The sequence below is a fragment of the Oncorhynchus mykiss genome, chromosome 5, assembly GCF_057628025.1.
Source record: "Oncorhynchus mykiss isolate SJ-2025 chromosome 5, ASM5762802v1, whole genome shotgun sequence".
Lineage (NCBI taxonomy): Eukaryota > Metazoa > Chordata > Actinopteri > Salmoniformes > Salmonidae > Oncorhynchus > Oncorhynchus mykiss.
Genome location: NC_143026.1, coordinates 39,687,501 through 39,708,252, shown reverse-complemented (window position 1 = coordinate 39,708,252; position 20,752 = coordinate 39,687,501). Strand labels below are relative to the sequence as shown.

The window sequence follows — 20,752 nt, the reverse complement described above, 5'->3', positions numbered from 1 at the left end:
GAGCTAGACAGCCATTCAGTGACAGCTGCTTAGCTATAGACACAACCGGTCTGCTACCACACGAGACACTTTCACACATCGGCTCTGTCCGTGTATTGGTGTTTGTGTGAAATGAAGGTGTCTGTGTGAGAGGAAGAAGGGGAGACTGCCATTCCACCAATACCCACAGACACCAAGTGGTTGCAGGGCTGTAGTTGTGTTATTACAAAAGAGTAACATCAGTTACTCTTAACTAATAGCCTTTGGAGTAGTTTAAAACATTCCCCAGGGCAATCCCACACAGCAGATAATGTATGCAATTCTGTAATCACATCTGAAATGTTTTTTTGATAGTGAACAGGCTTTGGTTTTTCCATTTATGTTTTGAGGTTGGACTTTAGCACATATATATAGCTATAACCGATTGATGTCAGTATGCGTACACCAGTGCTGATTTGTCATCTCATGAAGTGTTTGATCTGTGCTGGCACAGCTGATATTTAAGAGCGGCTGGCCCAGTTCTCCGGTTGTCTTGAGAGATGTGGAGGGTCAACACCTTTAGTTGGCTCTCCAAATTGGATTTCTAGAAACTGATTTTGTTTTGTTCCACTTTTTGGTTTACGTCCTGGTGGGGGTTTTAATTTTGTTTTCCTGTTCTTGGCCAAATTTAGTGGGTTCTCATGGTGGGTGTCTTTTTGGTTCCAGTTGTTGTTGCTAGTTAACTTTCCGTGGACACCCCCACGAGTTTCGTTCAGAACCCCTCCTAAAACCCCACGTTTCCTTTTGGCTGTTGTCAGTGACTTTGTTCGATCCTCCTTCTGTTTGAGCAACATTAACGTGACAGTAGTAAACCACAATTCACAACACAAAATATAAATTGAACATTTTATTTCATTTTTACAACATTTTTTTCAAAGAAAGATTGTGAGGTTACATTTTGTTCAAACTGAGTCAATACACTATTTTAATTTCCCCCCCAATGACTAAATACATTTCCTAATTATACAGATATAAGATGGAAAACCGTACATCACCCTGACCATACAAAACATTGTCATATGTATTTGCTTATCATTTACTCATCCACAAAACCAGATCATTGTGGCCTTTCAATGCTTCATCTAAAAATAATTCACAATCCTTGATCATTCAATGAGATGTTGGCAGAATAAATGTGTCCATGTCACCATATGCATACTGTGCAACATGTACTAATCTGCATACAATCAAACACACTTCTATAAAGTCCACATCAAGATTCAACTTTAGGACAAGACCACTGCTTTAGAAAGAGCTTCAATTAAGGACAACACATCAATCAATGTATGAACGCTGGCATCCATACTCTAATCACACACCAGGGCCTCGACTCCAGTTCAATTTCATCAATGATTTTACCCAATAAATTACTGGGAGTTTATATTTGGAGTGTGCGACTCTATTTTTATATCGATGAACATTACGACATTGTTAAATGTATGCATTGTTTGTGTTTTCTAACTGTTATTATGGCACACATGGCCCATAGACTGAAGGCCTCTCTGGGGATGTGGCCCCTGTGAAATATTTTATTCTGTGTATAGCCTCATGATATAATGGATATGATCGTAAGTTATGACATAAAGGGGAATGCAGTGAAAAATACTGAACTTCCAGTCTTAACATAAGCAATATCAAGTTCTTTACAAGTGAGAGTAGCAGAAATGATGTTATAGGAACCTGCATCTGAAACTCTGCTATAATGGCACAAAATCGACAGAAGACCAAGTTATATAACCACACTACAAAACATACAACGGAAATAGGAATGACACTCAAAATGAGCGAGTAGTAGTGTTAGAAAAAGCCTGCTCCCTTTACCATAAACTCTCAACAGTAATAAAAAATAACTAAAATAAACACATTAACATATTCCAAACAAAATACAAGCACAAGGTGAATCAAAGATGGTCCTGTACATGTTAGTGGCATCATTAGTAGCTAGAGACCTTTCCCCACACAGGCTTTGTTCTAGTAAAAGCTGCTCTGATATCTCTGAACGTGATTTGATGACGAGCTTAAAACTTCAGAGGCCCAACAACAGTATGTGTTTTCTATCCAATAGGAATAGCCGGTGCGGAAACAGTGGAGTTGCAGACACGATCTGTTATTTATTACTTCAGTTTCATGGAGCGGATACGCTCGCAGTCTTAACTTTGAGATACAGTGCTCTCCAAGTATCGTCATGAAGTTACTTTGACCTTCCACGTGCTCTCTGCTTCACAACTGTGGCAGCAGTCCAAGGAAACGACAACAAATCAGACAAATGCCGCTTTCGATTACTTGGGCTCAAAATGTAGTCATTATTGGAAGTCAGGTTTCATTCTTCCTCTCTCATCAGTAGTCTTTGATAGCTGTGTGGCTCTTCCCGTTCCCATCCAATGTCACTTCTAATTTTCTCCCTTTTCACTTACTAATGAACAATCTCTCACTTCCACTTAACCTTTAACCCTTTACACTCGTACCAGTATGCGGGGTTGTAGAAATGGCAGATTTGGGCACTGATAAGCGCCTAAATTGGAATGCAGTGGATGTACAGTAGCATGCTATACATTACATCCGAGCTCTGGCTCTGCCCTTCACAGCTCTGTAGGATTTTGACTGACAGCCGTTCTGAACTTGAGCACCGCGTGCAACAAGAAGTTGACCCCCCATCCCTCCTGCTAATTGGGAAACTTTAGCAAAACGTTTCGTTGTCTGAGTGAGGGAAACCAGTTAGTCCTCCCACTCAAACCCTTGTCGTTTGTTTGGTATTATGTTGCACCTACCCCACATTTTCCAGGGAATATTCTCATGTTACTGAATGTATCCAGAGTATTTTCAGATTTCGTTATCAACAAATGTGGCAAAATGTACAGTAAATGTAAAATGCACATCCAATCGACAGTGTAATGTTTGGATTCAGTCTTACAGTGTGTCAGGTTGTGTCTTCAACTTTGGTCTAATAATTTCCCCATAACATCCAAACTGTTCCCTTTCAATTGCTACCATGCTTATGCATATGCTTTCCATATGTCTTCTGTGAGAAACATTTCAATTTAGCCCTATCCATATGCCAATTCCCACAAGTGTAAAGGGTTAATCCCTCTGTCCTGCAGCAGACCTAGCATGGCCCCAGATCTGTTTGTGCAGTCTTGCCAACTCCTGCCAGTCATTGTCATGCCATGCAGGAGTTGGCAAGACCGCACAAACAGATTTGAAACCAGGCTAAGACTGTCCTGCAGGAATGGCTATTTCCTTACTCAGTACAGGAGACTCTCCAGTCCCATTTTCAAGTGCTCTCTCGCCCATCTACTCAACCCTAGTCTTCACAAACACATGGATCTACCCCACTTACTAACTCCTCACTTACATAAAGCTTGCCTTCACTTCTCCTGATTCAGAGATCATACGGGTTCAATTAATTTGAATTGAATTCAGCGTAAAAACAACTAATCTCTCTGTTGAGAGATTTGTTGAGCGCTTCAGACTTCCTGGACCATAGCGTGTAGTAGGAGATGGTGTGACGGTGTGCTCTGATCTGAACACAGAAGAGATTATATAAGATCAAACTCGAGCCTCAGTGAGAGAAGGGCTCTGAAGACTGAGGATTCCTCAAGGCAGAGGAAGGATCGAGAGCAGCAGTGCTGCGTGTAGAGTGTGAGTCACAAACAGAGTCACTGCAATGCAGGGGTGCTCCCGAGTCTGATCTGCTGTCCATTGACAGGGTGTAAAGACGAGTGAGGCTACAATTAACTCATCATGAGGAAGCCAGACTGACACGGTAGACCACTGCCTACTGTACAATAAATAAAACAGGACACAATGCTTGGCTGAGTGGCTAACTGGGAATCAATACCTTGTCAATGGAAGTGAGAGCACACATTTACACAGATTCAATTCATCTTTAAGAGGAATGTATTTACAGTCGGCTTACCATAGAGAGACGACTTACGGCGAATGAAAATACATTTGACTGTATGGGACAGAACTGAGGAAGCACAGCATCTCAATAGCCCACTGTAGAAGACGCCAAATAGAGGAAGCAGTTGTGGACAGCTATAAAGAATGACTTGACACATTCTGCTGGATTTACACAGACAGAAGCTTGACAGCATCCATTGTTGGTCAGCTGGAAGGTTATTTTGCCTTCCATTGAGTGCTGTAGACTTGGCACCCTCTGCTGTTTAGCAGAGCAACTGAAAGCTACCCAGGTTAGAGGCAGCTCCGTTGGGCTCTGCTTCTCCTTGCTAAGAACCAGGCCTGTGGTAGGCCTCGCTGAAGCCTCAGACTCGAGTGAGGAAGTGTAGGCTGAGGTTGGCAGGGATGTGAAGGGTCTCCAGGCTAAGGGCTGAGGGGGTATAGGGGAATAGGACAGGGAAGGTGTGCTTGGTGTCCACCAGGAGCATTGGGACATCGTTCCTCTCCTGCAGACGATTCTGAGGACAAGATAATAAATAAAAAAACATGAATAAATGACATGGAAAATAGATTATATTAGACTGGAAGTGGTTTCAATCACTCATTATAACAGACAGAGAGTTGTTACCTGGATGTTTCTGATGAAGGACACAGTGACTCTTTCCTCAAACTCGTTGAGCGGGGTGTAGAGGTTGAGGATTTTCACAATCTGTATGACCAATAGGACACTGGTTAGTATATGAAGACACGTCACTCTTCCTGTGAACTTTGAGACGGAGTTGTGAGGGGCGTTCCGGTGCTCAATGATTGGTGATGTGCAACAGGCTCGTAACAGGTTTCTGTAACAGGTGTATGAGTGTACCTGTTGCATGGTGAGAGCGGTACACAGTGAGCAGATGGCCTCGGAGTCCTGGGACGTCTTCTTCTTGACCTGAAGCAGCTGGGCGGCCTGGATGACGGGCTCCATGTTAATCACTGCCCCGCTCTGGTGGAGGTTCTTCCCCCGAAGCCACTCCTCCATCTGACTGATGTTGTACCTGACCAATCCCAGTGAAAGACACTTAGTAATACAGACCCACCTCTTCAGTGACAGGTCATAAATCAAACCCTTATGCTACGTTCTCTCTCTAACAGTACTGAGTGCTCCTCTTAGCTATACTGTATGTAGCATTAAGGGCCTTTTCCTGGTCAGTCCCTAGTTACATATAATATCCCCAGCATGGTTCTGTATGTGTGTAATATATACACACACATACATAAATAAACAAACATACCGGAGCTGCATGCCAGTGCTCCAGGAGCAGACGTCTTTCCTGAGCAGCAGGTTGTTGAGGGTGACAGCGTTGATGCTGTAGAACAGCTGCCGGATCACCTGGCCTGCTATCTCTGGGTCCAGGCCGTGCTCGCCCATCACCCCGTGGAACTGGCCCAGCTGTCTGATCAGGGCCTCCAGGGTGTAGCTCCCTGGGCCCTCCTCGTCCTTGTCCATGCTGGAGGAGCGGTTCCTGTAACCCATGGGCTTCACTCCCGCAAGGCTGGGGATAGACTCACTCTCCAACATGGCCGACACTGCCCAGTTGAAGGGAGGAGATAATGAACATTGCGTTAACTCATTCATATCTATAGGTTTCATTGGTTCACTTTTCTTCTTTTAGGAAACCTAAGTACTGAACTAAACATTCAGCTGTGGAAAATATAGATCAGTATAATAAGGGATTTAAAACATATATTTTTTACACAATGTCAAAACAAAACAGCGGTACAATCAACCCAGAATGAAGAAACAGTTGGTCAATTTCCAAGTCCATTGTCTCCAACTTCTGGACCATACAGTTCTTGCCCACCGAGCTGCCCCAGCGCCTCACCGATCATGGGCTGCATCACATGCTCTGCCACCTTGACGAGCTGCTGGTAGATCTGGATGGAGAGGTCACTCAGCACCTGGCGGTACTCTGCCAGGTCAAAGTTCTTCAGACAGTGCTCATTCTGCTTGGCCGTGTTCTGAGTCATAAACGCCTGGGAAAACAGCAAGAAAGGAATGAGAGTCGTAGAGAGCTACGATTTGTAGAGTAGGTTAAAGCAAGTGTATGTCAGTCTGCACATCTGTAAAATGCATTGTGCGTGGAGAGGAATCAAGGAGTCGTCAGACTGTCTAAATGTCAGACAATCTACCCCTTATTTCAACCAGCTACAGTACTGAGCATCCTTTCTAGCATCTCGTCACAGTTCATAATAAGCAGAATGATCTCTGATCGTTCAAAGGCTCACCTCATCTCCACTGTACTGCTTGAGACAGTGCAGCAGACGGCTCGTGTTGGCCAGCCAGAAGGAGGTCATCTCAAAGTCATCATTGTTTTTCTGCAGAGGCATCGCAAAATGAAAAGAATGTTCAAATACCAGAGTCGCTGTACTCTATTCTGACCGAGCGTTCCTCGCAACTTACTTCCAAAGACTGTGCACCGCGTTAAAGTATGTGAGTGAAGTCTACACAACTCTGTATCTATACCTTGAGGACCTTCTTAATGGCGTTGATGGTGGAGGTGAGCAGAGAGTGGACCTTCTGGTCATCGTTGATGTAGTCCGCATGGCGGATGCACATGAAGAGGATGTAGGCCGGTAGGCAGGGCACTGTTGCTGATACAGCGTGGGGCTTCATGTCTGGAACACCAAACAGCACATCTTAGTTATTACAATAACACTGTTATCACAATAACATTACATTAACACTGCATTACAATAAGTTATTCCAATGACATTACAGTGACATTCCATTTCTATAACAGAGAGTGATGTGTCCTGGAACAGGTTCCTCCACTAATTTCAGTAATCATTGCAGTCATCGTGTGGATTTGAGAATATAGTGATACGCTCTGGACTTGACAGGTGTTTGTACTTGGGATGCTGTCATATTGTGTGATGAGCCGACTTTCTGCCGCCACGTCGTACCGGTGATGAGCGTTTTGACCAGCAGGGCCTCGTCCTCTTTGTAGTACTCCAGCATGCCCTCAAAGTCCTTCTCTCTGCGCTGGACAGTCACCTGACGGGTCATCTCTGGTTTGGCCGTGGTGGACTGGGATGCTGCTGCAGTCACGGACACTGGACAGAGCAGAGGACAAAGTGGTCACTGATACCGCAACAACCATCATACAGTGTGTCCCTTTGGCCTTCACTACAGCTTAGTGAGACCAATAAATGAATTGGCTACAGAATTCATTAGGAGCTCCAGGTCTCTCACCTTCCAGCTCCTGTACTTTCTTCATGTAGATCCTCAGCTGCTTCTTCAGCTTCCTCTCGTTCTTCTCCAGTTTCTCCACAAGCTCTTTTAAGTCCTATAGTAACAAAAACATTCAAGATGGTCAACTCTACACTAACTAACTTTCAGAGCTCTGGGCTGTTCCATTCCAATAGGTGCCCCTGGGCCTGTATTCACAAAGAGTCTCAGAGTAGGACTGCTGATACAGGATCAGTTTTGCCTTTTGGATCATAATAGTATGGTTGAGAGTCCTAGAGTAGCACCCTGGTTGCAGTGTTCTCACCAGGTTGTCGTTGGTGAGGCGGGTGATCTCCTGCTGGACGCTGTATTCCACCTGGGCCTCAGGGGACAGAGACATGGTGTGGTTTAGCATCTCCTGCTTCTTCTCTATGTCGTCCCTTAGCAGCTCAATCTGGGTGCGGAACGCCTCCAGCTCATCCTCGTGCTTCCTGGCCTGAGACTGGAGCTGGGCCTCCAACAGCCTGGGGGAAAGAAGGAGAGGGGGAGACAGGAAGGAGGAGAGAGGGGATGGTTACAATAAGCCTGAAGCTGACTGAACCTTACCAAACGTCTAACTTGTAGCATTGCGGTACCATAGTGTGGAGACTTACTGTATTAAGTATGGTTTCATAGCTCATTAACTCGCATCTTAACCCCCACAGTTTGTGCCTCTTTTAGGCATAGGAACGGGGGAGAGGATAAAACAGGAAGGCAGTAAGTAGAGAAGGAAAGCAGAAGGTAACCTGGCCACTTGCTTTAGACCCTGGTATGCCAGGCCCAGCTCGCCATCTTCATTCAAATAACCCCAGTCAGAAGCTTTGCTGCCGGCGGCAAGCCAGGAGAGATAGAGATAGCGAGACGGAGAGATAGAGGAAAAGAGAGAGAGATGCCAAGAAGAAAGGAGTGACAGGAGGAAGTGAAACAAAAATGGACAGGAGAAAACAGAACAGAGCAATAGGAGTTAGCACCACAGAGAGGTAGAGCAGAACCAGAGATTCAGTTAAAATCCTATAGCTGACATAGGAAGAAGCTCTCACACAACAGACAGATAGACAGACACTAACATCACCCTTTTAAAACCCGATCACGGTGAGAGAGTGTCCTTATATCAGCATCTGCCTCTCATTACTGCCATCTATCTGCATTCTGCCATAATGAGGACGTCTAACAAATAGCTCCGGGTTCAAAGGTTCTGCTCTGCAGACACAACAGAGGTGTTCAAATCACCCTGGCATTTTGGCTAGGTCTCTCAAACCGGGCCGGGACACAGAATGAAAGATATAAAAAAAAAAACAGGAATAGATCGCGGGTCAAAGGAAGATTGCTTTGGATCGAGATAAATCGGTGTGCTTCGAGTGGCTCATTATGAGCAGCACAAATGTCTTTCCTCCCTGGCAATCTGAGTGCTATCTAAGTCCCGTCACTCACTGACTGTCTGAGGGTTCTATTATTGATGATGACAGAGGGCCATGAAGGTAGATGGCATAGGAAAGATTTTACTGTGTCAATTTCAATAGGGGCGGCAGGGTAGCCTAGTGGTTAGAGCGTTGGACTAGTAACCGAAAGGTTGCAAGTTCGAATCCCTGAGCTGACAAGGTACAAATCTGTCGTTCTGCCCCTGAACAGATTCTTATTTTCAATGACGGCCTAGAACAGTGGGTTAACTAACCCACTGTTCCTAGGCCGTCATTGAAAATAAGAATTTGTTCTTAACTGACTTGCCTAGTTAAATAAAGGTAAAATAAATAAATAAGGGTGGAATCAAAAGCAGGGCAGTTTTCCATTAATATGTCATTATACCGTCAAAGTGATTGGGACATTTTCGATTAGAAAGGTGATCTGATGTGGTCTGTCACCTTGAGCATACTGTAGCTACACTGTGTCTGTTGGACTAAGCGCCGGACATAGAAGTACAGTAGTGGAGGTCTCTAGGCAATTTCTAGTTGGACAAAACAATAGTAGCACTGGCAACAGTTTGATGTAGTCACATGGAATGATAACCATCCTCATTTCCATTTCACCCTGTCAATCCAGAAGTATAAATGTGATATTTACATTGAAAAACATTCTGTGCGCCAGTGGGTATGACAAAAAAAACACAAAAAAAGACGGAACACACACTGGCCTGTGGGGATTACTGTACTTCCAATATAAGGTAAAGACACTTACTTCTTAGACTCACAGAGTCCATGATAGGACCTCAGAGCCTCCTCCTTGTCTATGGGCTTCTTGCTGTTGGTCCATTCAGGCAAGTTATTGGTTTCCTATGGAGAGAGGGGGGCATGGAGGTCAATTTATGATGCCCTTGAAGAGGTAGTAAAACCCGTGGGACTGCTTTATAAGGTAATGACATTCATCCGACTTGTCTCTTTCCCTCTTTAGGTCAAAACTAGTCCGTGTTTAACACACACTCATAAACCTGAGTCATAGGCCATATTGTAGTAGAGCTGCCCTCAACATACTTCCATATTACAGGCCAGCGCCTCTCTAATATCTGCACCTGAACTAATCAGCTTCAACAGTTGGGAAAGGAAGAATCAGAGCGACAGGCCATCATCTCAGTGGAGTCATAATCACCACCCTTCTAAGGAGTATGACACGCAAGGCATATCCTCCACTGGCCTAGCAGGTGGGACTGGGAGAGTGCAGCTCAGGAGTGTCTGAAATATTACCTAGATGTGAGGGGGGGGGGGGGAGAGGTGTGAGGGGGTAGAAGTGGAAACGCCTGAGTGAATGAGAGCTGTCTGTTCTGCTGCCTCCCGCACACCATGCTCTCTCTCTGCTCTCCTGTCCTGAGGCACTCCCTTCTCATACCAAACGCCTGGCTACCCACGGTGTTTAACAGCAGTGGGGATCATATTCGGAACTCTCTTCAGGAGGACATAACTACAGGTGAATGCCGCGCTGGATTATTGCAGTGTAAGGGCTGATCTGTCAGACTCTGTCATTCTCAGTTCCAGTTGGAGGTCAGGCACGGAGGCCAGTCTCTCTCATATGTCTCATAATGAGACCTCTCCAGTTACATGCTTGTCTGCCTGAACCTCTGTCTAAATCCAACTGGAAACATTTGATTAAATATTCCAGTGTTTTGTTTGGGTAAGATACAGGTCACTGGAATCCATAGCATACAGTGCAAGACTATCACGTGCTTTTCCATCACTGGCTGGCTTGACTCAATTGCGCTGCATAATGATAATAATCCTGTTGACCTTCAACCCACATGAGTCACAAACAAGAAAAGTATATCAGCGATCCTTAAACGAACGTTCAGGATTTTTTTTTGTCACGTTACGGAAACAGCTTCCAAATGAGTTCTGTAGATCAAAAAGCTAGGTATTGTTATTTTCCAGATTTTACCCTCAGGTAGTTGTTGGGGAATTATTAGATTACTTGGTAAATATTACTGCACTGTCGGGAACTAGAAGCACAAGCATTTCGCTACACTCGCAATAACATCTGCTAACCAAAACATTTTTATTTTATTTATTTCTGTCACACCCTGGTCAAAGTATTTTGTGTTTATCTTTATTTATTTGGTCAGGCCAGGGTGTGGCATGGGTTTTTGTATGTGGTGTGTATGTGTGGGGATTGTAGCTAGTGGGGTGTTCTAGCTAAGTCTATGGCTGTCTGAAGTGGTTCTCAATCAGAGGCAGGTGTTTATCGTTGTCTCTGATTGGGAACCATATTTAGGCAGCCATATTCTTTGAGTTTGTCGTGGGTGATTGTCCTTAGTGTCCTGATGTCATTGTTCTGTGTTAGGATACACAAGTATAGGCTGTTTCGGGTTTTGTTAAGTTTATTGTTTTGGTAGTGTTTGTGTTTAGTGTGTTAATTCATTAAACATGGATTGCAATAGACACGCCGCATTTTGGTCCGACTCTCCTTCTCATAAAGAAAACCGTTACAGAATCACCCACCACAAAGGGACCAAGCAGCGTGTCAACAGGCAAGAACAGCCCAAAGTGGAGTACAGTATGGACTATACTTCTTGGGAGGAGATAGACAGGTGGGCGGTCGACCCAGGGAGAGTGCCGGAGCCCGCCTGGGATTCGATGGAGCAGTGCGCGGAAGGATATAGGAGAATGGAGTTTGCGAAGCAAGCAAGGCGGCGCGGACGGAGGCCCCATAGTCAGCCCCAAAAATTTCTTGGGGGGGGGCTCAGGGAGAGTGTGGCAGAGTCAGGAGCCAGACCTGAGCCAACTCTCCCTGTTTATCGTGAGGAGCCAAGGAGGAGACCAGAACCAGAGCCGGTGTTGGAGGTGAGCGAAACAGAGACTGTGAAGGAGTTAATGGGGAAATTGGAGGAGAGAGAAATGAGGGAGTTGCTGTGTTGGTGTTTTAAACATGGAATTCGCCCGACGGAGCGTGTCGGGGATTTGATGGCACCTGGGTCAGCGCTCCATACTCGTCCTGAGGTGCGTGTTAGTCGGCTGGTGAAGATGGTGCCAGTCTCACGTACCAGGCCTCCTGTGCACCTCCCTAGCCTTGCACGTCCTGTGCCAGCACCGCTCTCAAGATCTCCAGTACGCCTTCACGGTCTAACCCATCCTGTGCCACCTCCACACCCCAGCCCTCCGGTAGCAGCTCCCCGCACCAGGCTTCCTGTGCGTGTCCTCGGCCCAGTACCACCAGTGCCAGCACCACGCATCAGGCCTACAGTGCGCCTCGCCTGTCCAGCGCTGTCGGAGCCCTCCTCCTCTCCAGCGCTGTCGGAGTCTTCCGCCTGTTTAGCGCTGTTAGAGCCTTCCTTCTCTACAGCGCTGCTGGAGTCTCCCGCCTGTTCAGAGCTGCCAGTTAGCATAGAGCTGCCAGTTAGCATAGAGCTGCCAGTTAGCATAGAGCTGCCAGTTAGCATAGAGCTGCCAGTTAGCATAGAGCTGCCAGTCTGCAAGGAGCTGCCAGTCTGCAAGGAGCTGCCAGTCTGCATAGAGCTGCCAGTCTGTAAGGAGCTGCCAGTCTGCAAGGAGCCGCCAGAGCTGCCTGTCTGCAGGATGCCGCCAAAGCTGCCAGTCTGCAAGGAGCCGCCAGAGCTGCCAGTCTGCAAGGAGCCGCCAGAGCTGCCAGTTAGCATGGAGCAGCCAGGGCCGCCAGTCAGCATGGAGCAGCCAGGGCCGCCAGTCAGCATGGAGCAGCCAGGGCCGCCAGTCAGCATGGAGCAGCCAGGGCCGCCAGTCAGCATGGAGCAGCCAGTCAGCATGGAGCAGCCAGTCAGCATGGAGCAGCCAGAGCAGCCAGTCAGCATGGAGCAGCCAGAGCTGCCAGTCAGCATGGAGCAGCCAGTCAGCATGGAGCAGCCAGAGCTGCCAGTCAGCATGGAGCAGCCAGTCAGCATGGAGCAGCCAGAGCTGCCAGTCAGCATGGAGCAGCCAGTCAGCATGGAGCAGCCAGAGCTGCCAGTCATCATGGTGCAGCCAGTCGACCAGACTCTTCCAGATCTGCCAGTCGACCAGACTCTTCCAGATCTGCCAGTCGACCAGACTCTTCCAGATCTGCCAGTCGACCAGACTCTTCCAGATCTGCCAGTCGACCAGACTCTTCCAGATCTGCCAGTCGACCAGACTCTCCCAGATCTGCCAGTCGACCAGACTCTTCCAGATCTGCCAGTCGACCAGAATCTTCCAGATCCGCCAGTCGACCAGAATCTTCCAGATCCGCCAGTCGACCAGACTCTTCCAGATCTGCCAGTCGACCAGACTCTTCCAGATCTGCCAGTCGACCAGACTCTTCCAGATCTGCCAGTCGACCAGACTCTTCCAGATCTGCCAGTCGACCAGACTCTTCCAGATCTGCCAGTCGACCAGACTCTTCCAGATCTGCCAGTCGACCAGACTCTTCCAGATCTGCCAGTCAGCCAGGATCTGCCAGTCAGCCAGGATCTGCCGAAACCACCTGCCAGCCAGGTAGATTCATCAACCTGCCTGAGCTTCCTCTCACTCCTGAGCTTCCTCTCACTCCTGAGCTTCCCCTCAGTCCCGAGCTGCCTCAGTCCCGAGCTGCCCCTCAGTCCCGATCTGCTCCTCAGTCCAGTGGGGTTCTGGGTGAGGACTACTAGGCCATGGTCGGCGGCGAGGGTGGACTATCCAGGGACGCGAGGAGAAGGGACTAAGACATTGATTGAGTGGGGTCCACGTCCCGCACCGGAGCCGCCACCATGGACAGATGCCCACCCGGACCCTCCCTATTGTTTTGAGGTGCGTTCGGGAGTCCGCACCTTAGGGGGGGGGTTCTGTCACACCCTGGTCAAAGTATTTTGTGTTTATCTTTATTTATTTGGTCAGGCCAGGGTGTGGCATGGGTTTTTGTATGTGGTGTGTATGTGTGGGGATTGTAGCTAGTGGGGTGTTCTAGCTAAGTCTATGGCTGTCTGAAGTGGTTCTCAATCAGAGGCAGGTGTTTATCGTTGTCTCTGATTGGGAACCATATTTAGGCAGCCATATTCTTTGAGTTTGTCGTGGGTGATTGTCCTTAGTGTCCTGATGTCATTGTTCTGTGTTAGGATACACAAGTATAGGCTGTTTCGGGTTTTGTTAAGTTTATTGTTTTGGTAGTGTTTGTGTTTAGTGTGTTAATTCATTAAACATGGATTGCAATAGACACGCCGCATTTTGGTCCGACTCTCCTTCTCATAAAGAAAACCGTTACAATTTCTATGTTTTATGGTTGGACATAAAAGACTGTAAAAACACCAGCAAATCAGCTCCAAGTAATTTACATTTTGGAAAGTATTCCCATGCAGAATAGAAAGATACTTCATGTGATCATACACTCTTGTATACAAATGTAAGCAAGGTGTGAAATTATTATGGTTTTAGTCAAATATATCGGTTTGTGCATCTTGCGGTCAATGTGTAGTCTACAAATGATTTGTAATTATGTTCCGGCACCCTGACCATCCACTCGAGAATAAAAAAATATGCCTGGGGCCAAGAGAACAGGCGCCTGCTAGATAATGTTTTTATATTAGCATAATTTCATATAGTGCTGTTGTGTGCATTGCAGTTGTGTATCGTTAGTTCTGCTATCGTTACTATATTAAGCTTAGACACGCCTCCCCATACTGTACCTGCCTTCCAGATGCAAAGCACCATCGAAGCTGTAGTAATCTCATCATTCGAACAAATGACTTCCTGGTTCGATAAAAGGCTATTTTATTGCTTCTTTGCTATAAATAAATAAATAAATAAATAAATAAATAAAAAAAAAAATATATATATATATATATATATATATATATATATATATATATATATATATGGGCATTTTGGATAACTAGGGCCACTAACAACTTGCTGTGAAGTCGTGGAGACAAGCTGTGGAACATTCTTTCAACCCTTGGCCTATAGCCCCAGTGGAAATCTAATTAACATAAAAACATCCCCATCAAAATCCATCTGCTTAAACTATAGATATGCGTGACATGCTGAGACTCATGAACATGGTGTTCTCTGTTTTGCCCTAGAACGCAAGCCTCACAAGACTAATTTGAAGGTTCTTGGTACCAGTTTAATGTGTAGATGACCTTTTGATTAACCAATAGGGCCATATAAACTGGACAATAAACACTTCCCATTGGACAAATGAAGCCATGTCAACTTTCAGCTCCCAGTTTGGTGACTTACAATGTGATTGGTTGTGTCCTTCTCTTTCTGCTGGGCTGCAGTGACAATCTGACTCCTGAGGATAAGGACCTCCTCCTTACGCACATCCAGCTCCTCATTGGCTGCCTTGAGCTGGCCCAGCAACAGGTTGTAGCCGTCCTGAAGCTCATTGGAGGAGCTGTTCTTGGAGGCGCGGTCAGCGATGGCCTTCCTCAGCTCGTTTAGGTCATTCTTCAGCTTCTTGTTCTCAGATTCCAGCTCCTGTCTCTGTGGAAAAACAAGGCCAAAGTTCAAAGAGATTTATCGGCAATCTAACATTTAATTTTGGTAATCGTTGGTAATAAAAGTAATGAAATGCCAAGGCTCAATGTAAGGAAGAACCCAAATAGTTGAATTAGCTGGCCAGTGTGATATCCTTCACATTTAGTGGTGCTATGTCATACATTGTAAGTGATTATAATCCATCCGCTGCCTCATGTTGCACAGACAATGAGCATTAAGGAGACATAAGTATTCCTGAAGCCTCTAACCGTTTCCCCAGGACAGGCATGCAAAAGGTAGAGGGGAGGTGTAGGATATGGGATCAGACTTTATAACAGTATTGCTTCCGTCCCTCTCCTCGTCCCAACCTGGGCTTGAACCAGGGACCCTCTGGACACGTTGACAACAGTAACCCTCGAAGTATCGTTACCCATCGCTCCACAAAAGCCGCGGCCCTTGCAGGGCAAGGGAACCAACTACTTCAAAGTCTCAGAGCGAGTGACGTCACAGAATGAAATGTTAAAAGCGCACACCGCTAACTAGCTAGCCATTTCACACCGGTTACACTCACCCCCTTTGACCTCGTCTTTTTCTGCAGCAACCAGTGATCCGGGTCAACAGCATCAATGCGATAAACTTTGTTTCTACGACTACAAATCGTTTTCTACGCACGATAAACACAAAAAGTTATGGCAGTTATTTTACTTACGGCCCATGGAAAAGACCTGCACATCTGCAGTTATGAATCAAAACGTGTTTGTGGATGGTGATTTACATTTGTGAATATATTTGGCATGATATTGATTCCATCCTATTACCCAAGGTGCAAGAAGCAAGCCCATAGAGATCGGCAAATGAGCAGAAATCTGTTTTTAGGGGTTCACAGCAAATCTGTGAATACCTATTGTTATTGTCTTAATTCTTATTTTTACATGTTCTACATGGTCAAATAACTCAAGCATAGATTGGTAACTTTTGAAAAATTTGGCGCACAGAGCCAATGAGTAACTTGGTAAAAAAATAATGGCACCCACAAATTGGCCTATCGCTGTTATTAACAGTCTCACCTTTGACCTCTTTCCACTTTTTACCACTTTCCACCGCTCCGTTTGACCTAGTGACTGAAAAGTTTGTATGTAGGTGTTTTCCCTCATACAGAAGAAATTCTCCTCCATCTTGGAAAATTATTCTCATGAACCATAAGTCCAAATAACACCAAGTGCGGTATGTAGGCTCATGGTATTAACTTAGTTTGAGAAAAGGGATTGGTTAAGAGAAGACTGAGGTATTGACAAATCAGGAAATGTGATTTCACATGTCCATTCAAATCCTTTGTAAATCCACCCCACAATGGCATATCAACTTGAAACTTGTTAGGGTCAAAGACATTACCATGATGAACCATATTAAGTTTGGCATTGATATCTTAAAGAATAAGAAAACTATTAACAATTCACTTTGAATATGTAAGGCTGGTTAAAATAATAATAAAACAAATCTTCATGAAATACAAGTCAGATTCACTCCAAATTTCACGAGTGACCCCTCTTCATAAAATTGGAAACTCCTTAGACCCAAATTAGACATACACTCATTGGCCAGTTTATTAGTTACACCATCCCGTCCACAAAAATGGATCGCTCCTACAGACAGGAGTCACATGGCCGTGGCTTGCTATATAAAGCAGGCAGACGGGCATTGAGGCATTCAGTTACTGTTCAATTGAACTAAGCGACTGAGCGTGGTATGATCATCAGTGTCAGGCGCGCTGGTTCCACTATCCACTAAAATTGATTAAATTGTTTCCCCCCCTATCTACACACAATACCCCACAATGACAAAGCAAAAACAGGTTTTATAAAATAACATTAAAAAAAATGGATATATCACATTTACAACCCCTTGGGTTCTGCCGTGGCGGAGATCTTTGTGGGCTATACTCGGCCTTGTCTCAGGATGGTAAGTTGGTGGTTGAAGATATCCCTCTAGTGGTGTGGGGGCTGTGCTTTGGCAAAGTGGCTGGGGTTATATCCTGCCTGTTTGGCCCTGTCCGGGGGTATCATCGGATGGGGCCACAGTGTCTCCTGACCCCTCCTGTCTCAGCCTCCGGTATTTATGCTGCAGTAGTTTGTGTCGGGGGGCTAGGGTCAGTCTGTTATATCTGGAGTATTTCTCCTGTCTTATCTGGTGTCCTGTGGGAATTTAAGTATGCTCTCTCTAATTCTCTCTTTCTTTCTTTCTCTCTCTTGGAGGACCTGAGCTCTAGGACCATGCCTCAGGACTACCTGGCATGATGACTCCTTGCGGTCCCCAGTCCACCTGGCCATGCTGCTGCTCCAGTTTCAACTGTTCTGCCTGCCGATATGGAACCCTGACCTGTTCACCGGACGTGCTACCTGTCCCAGAGACCTGCTGTTTTCAACTCTCTAGAGACAGCAGGAGCGGTAGAGATACTCTCAATGATCGGCTATGAAAAGCCAACTGACATTTACTCCTGAGGTGCTGACTTGTTGCACCCTCGACAACTATTGTGATTATTATTATTTGACCATGCTGGTTATTTATGAACATTTGAACATCTTGGCCATGTTCTGTAATAATCTCCCTAGAAAGGTTTTGGCCTTTCTAGGGAGTTTTTCCTAGCCACTGTGCTTCTACATCGGCATTGCTTGCCGTTTGGGGTTTTAGGCTGGGTTTCTGTACAGCACTTTGATATATAAGCTGATGTAAGAAGGGCTATATAAATACATTTGATTTGACATAAGTATTCAGACCCTTTACTCAGTACTTTGTTGAAGCACATTTGGCAATGATTACAGCCTCGGGTCTTCTTGGGTATGATGCTACAAGCTTGGCACACCTGTATTTGAGGAGTTTCTCCCATTCTTTTCTGCAGATCCTCTCAAGCTCGATCAGGTTGAGAGGAGAGCGTCGCTGCACAGCTATTTTCAGGTCTCTTCAGAGATGTTAGATCAGGTTCAAGTCCGGGCTCTGGCTGGGCCACTCAAGGACATTGTCCTGAAGCAACTCCTGGTTTGTCTTGACTGTGTGCTTAGAGTTGTCTTGTTGGAAGGTTAACCTTTTTCATCAAGGCTCTCTCTGTACTCCGTTCATCTTTCCCTCGATCCTGACTAGTCCCAAAGTCCCTGCCGCTGAAAAACATCCCCTCAGCATGATGCTGCCACCACCATGATTCACCGTATGGATGGTGCCAGGTTTCCTCCAAACGTGACGCTTTGCATTCAGGAAAAATAGTTAAATCTTGGTTCCATCAGACCAAAGAATCTGGTTTCTCATTGTCAGAGTTCTTTCGGTGCCTTTTGGCAAACTCCAAGCGGGCTGTCATGTGCCTTTTACTGAGGAGTGGCTTCCGCCTGGCCACTCTACCATAAAGGCCTGATTGGTGCTGCAGAGATGGTTGTCCTTCTGGAAGGTTCTACCTTCTCCACAGAGGAACTCTGTCAGAGTGACGATCAGGTTTTTGGCCACCTCTCTGACCAAGGACCTTCTCCCCCGATTGCTCAGTTTGGCCCGGCGGACAGCTCTAGGAAGAGTCTTGGTGGTTCCAAATTTCTTCCATTTAATTGATAGAGGCCACTGTGTTCTTGGGGACCTTCAATGCTTCAGAAATGTTTTGGTACCCTTCCCCAGATCTGTGCCTCGACATAATCCTGTCTCGGATCTCTACGGACAATTCCTTCAACCTCATAGCTTGGTTTTTGCTCTGACATGCACTGTCAACTGTGGGACATTATATAGACAGGTGTGTGCCTTTCCAAATCATGTACAATCAATTGAATTTACCACAGGTGGACTCCAATCTAGTCATAGAAACATCAAGGAAGATCAATGGAAACAGGTTGCACCTGAGCAAAATTTTGAGTGTCATAGCAAAGGGTCTGAATACTCATGCAAACAAGGTATCTTTTTTTTTTTTTATCTGTAATACATTTGCAAACATAAAAAAAAAAAAAATGTTTTCGCTTTGTCATTATGGGGTATTGTGTGTTGATTGATGATAAAAAAAAAACACATTTAGAATAATGCTGTAATATAACAAAATGTGGAAAAAGTCAAGAGGTCTGAATAGTTTCCGAATGCACTGTCTATATTATTAGGTTCTTCATTTTATTAGTTGTAGTTGGAAGTCATTTTTATTAGTTGTAGACCTATTAGTAGTTGTACAACAACGGCCATATTCTTGTTACTATTAGCACATAGGCTAATATGCAAAAAATACTTCTCATGAACCATTTTTTTTTGCTGCATTCAAATATGGCCGCACTGTACCTATAGATCTACATGAGCAGATAAGCTAAAAAATACTTTAAACATATTCCTCTAATGAACCTTTGCTTTGTCATCCAACTGCCCGTGCGTCCTTTCTCTCACCCTGTGAACCCCATTCATTGCTGCTCGCAGCTATATTTTAGTTTTTTTGTTTTCAACTGTGTGTCATGGATATTACAATTATTATTCCAGTGGAAAGGTGTTGCTACAAAATTAACATGAATCAGATCCTCTACCTTTCTGTGGCGACCTGTAAACATACAATTTCATTTTTTGAATATGCTTGAGAAGCTGAGGGCAGGAAGACCAAAGACACCAGAACATCCAGAGTGAAGAAGAAATGAAACACGATAAATAGAGACATCCCACTGCTGAATAGTACTGTACACTGTGGTTGTCTGTGTGTATGCATGTTAATTGGTGTATCTGTGTGGGGGTGGATGGATCTGTACCTTGAGACTGTTGTAGGCCAGATCCGCATTCTCTTGCTCTGATGTCGTCTTTGGCTCAATGCCCTAAGAGAGATGGCTAATAGTAAATATTGAGGATATTAAACTTAAAGGTATTCAAGACAAAGAGTAACGGGAGAAACTTCTGTGTAAGTATTTTAGAAGTATAGAAAAACAAGCAAGAGCATATCACTAGACTGAGACATGGGCCCACCTTGCGCTTAGACTGGTCCTCCATCTTTTCCAGGTTGACTTGCAGTCTCTTCCTCTCCTGTTCCAGCTCCCTAACACGCTTCTGCAGCTTCATGAATACACCGATGTCCATTGCTGCCTTCTCCACTCCCATCTCCTACAGGGGAACAATGTCAGGTGAAAACCTAGCCCAAGCAACTATGTACAGTAAGCCTGCGTTAGAATGTATAAGACTGTATAAAATGGGTTAATCTTGGTTAAGGAGGTCTTACTTACCTCTACGAGTTGGATGGCATCGTCAGTGTCTCCCACCTCCGAGGTAGAAATGGAGGGATAATTGGAGTCAGACTCCAGGCTGCTCTGGTTAGAATTGTTCCTCCTGTGGCCAGGCTGAAACTGAAGGGTAAGAGGAGACAGGGAACCATTGGACATCTGGCTTGGCATAGGACACCTACATGCAAATGTGCACACACACAAATACACACACGCACCTTGGCCTCCTGTAGGTTGTCATATCTCTGCTCCAGTCTGGAGAACTCCCTGAGCAGGTTCTGGTAGCGCTGCCTCTCCTCATCCAGCTCTGCCTGGACCCGACCCACACTCTGGGATGCACTGCTCTCCTGGTCTGAAACACACACACGACCAGTCCACATCAAATCACTTTCACGAGTCTCCACTTTTACTATTACTCAATTACTCTCCTATAGATGAGCCTTCATTTGAGTGACTAGAAAACAAGCCATCATTAAGTTACATACAGTATTCTCCATTACAGGTACTGAATATCTATT

General features: G+C 45.4%; 1 protein-coding gene across 4 annotated transcripts in view; it reads right to left on the bottom strand.

Moving 5' to 3' along the window:
* Positions 1–852: 852 nt before the first annotated feature.
* The window catches only part of myo5b (myosin VB), an 89,236-nt gene continuing 69,336 nt past the window's right edge, over positions 853–20,752 (bottom strand). For 3 of the 4 annotated variants that reach the window (XM_036977481.2, XM_090234801.1, XM_090234802.1), the window contains 16 exons: positions 20,453–20,586; positions 20,238–20,357; positions 19,984–20,118; positions 19,773–19,835; positions 14,791–15,036; positions 9,341–9,435; positions 7,455–7,653; positions 7,154–7,247; positions 6,865–7,014; positions 6,425–6,576; positions 6,187–6,276; positions 5,784–5,934; positions 5,193–5,487; positions 4,781–4,955; positions 4,547–4,627; positions 853–4,436 (listed from right to left, as the gene is read on the bottom strand). In XM_036977481.2, the coding sequence (XP_036833376.2) occupies positions 4,284–4,436; positions 4,547–4,627; positions 4,781–4,955; positions 5,193–5,487; positions 5,784–5,934; positions 6,187–6,276; positions 6,425–6,576; positions 6,865–7,014; positions 7,154–7,247; positions 7,455–7,653; positions 9,341–9,435; positions 14,791–15,036; positions 19,773–19,835; positions 19,984–20,118; positions 20,238–20,357; positions 20,453–20,586 (2,333 nt within the window). In that variant the 3' untranslated portion in view covers positions 853–4,283. Of the gene's footprint in view, positions 4,437–4,546; positions 4,628–4,780; positions 4,956–5,192; positions 5,488–5,783; positions 5,935–6,186; positions 6,277–6,424; positions 6,577–6,864; positions 7,015–7,153; positions 7,248–7,454; positions 7,654–7,914; positions 7,993–9,340; positions 9,436–14,790; positions 15,037–19,772; positions 19,836–19,983; positions 20,119–20,237; positions 20,358–20,452; positions 20,587–20,752 lie in introns of all 4 variants that reach the window. The other variant, XM_036977479.2, reaches the window with a different exon arrangement.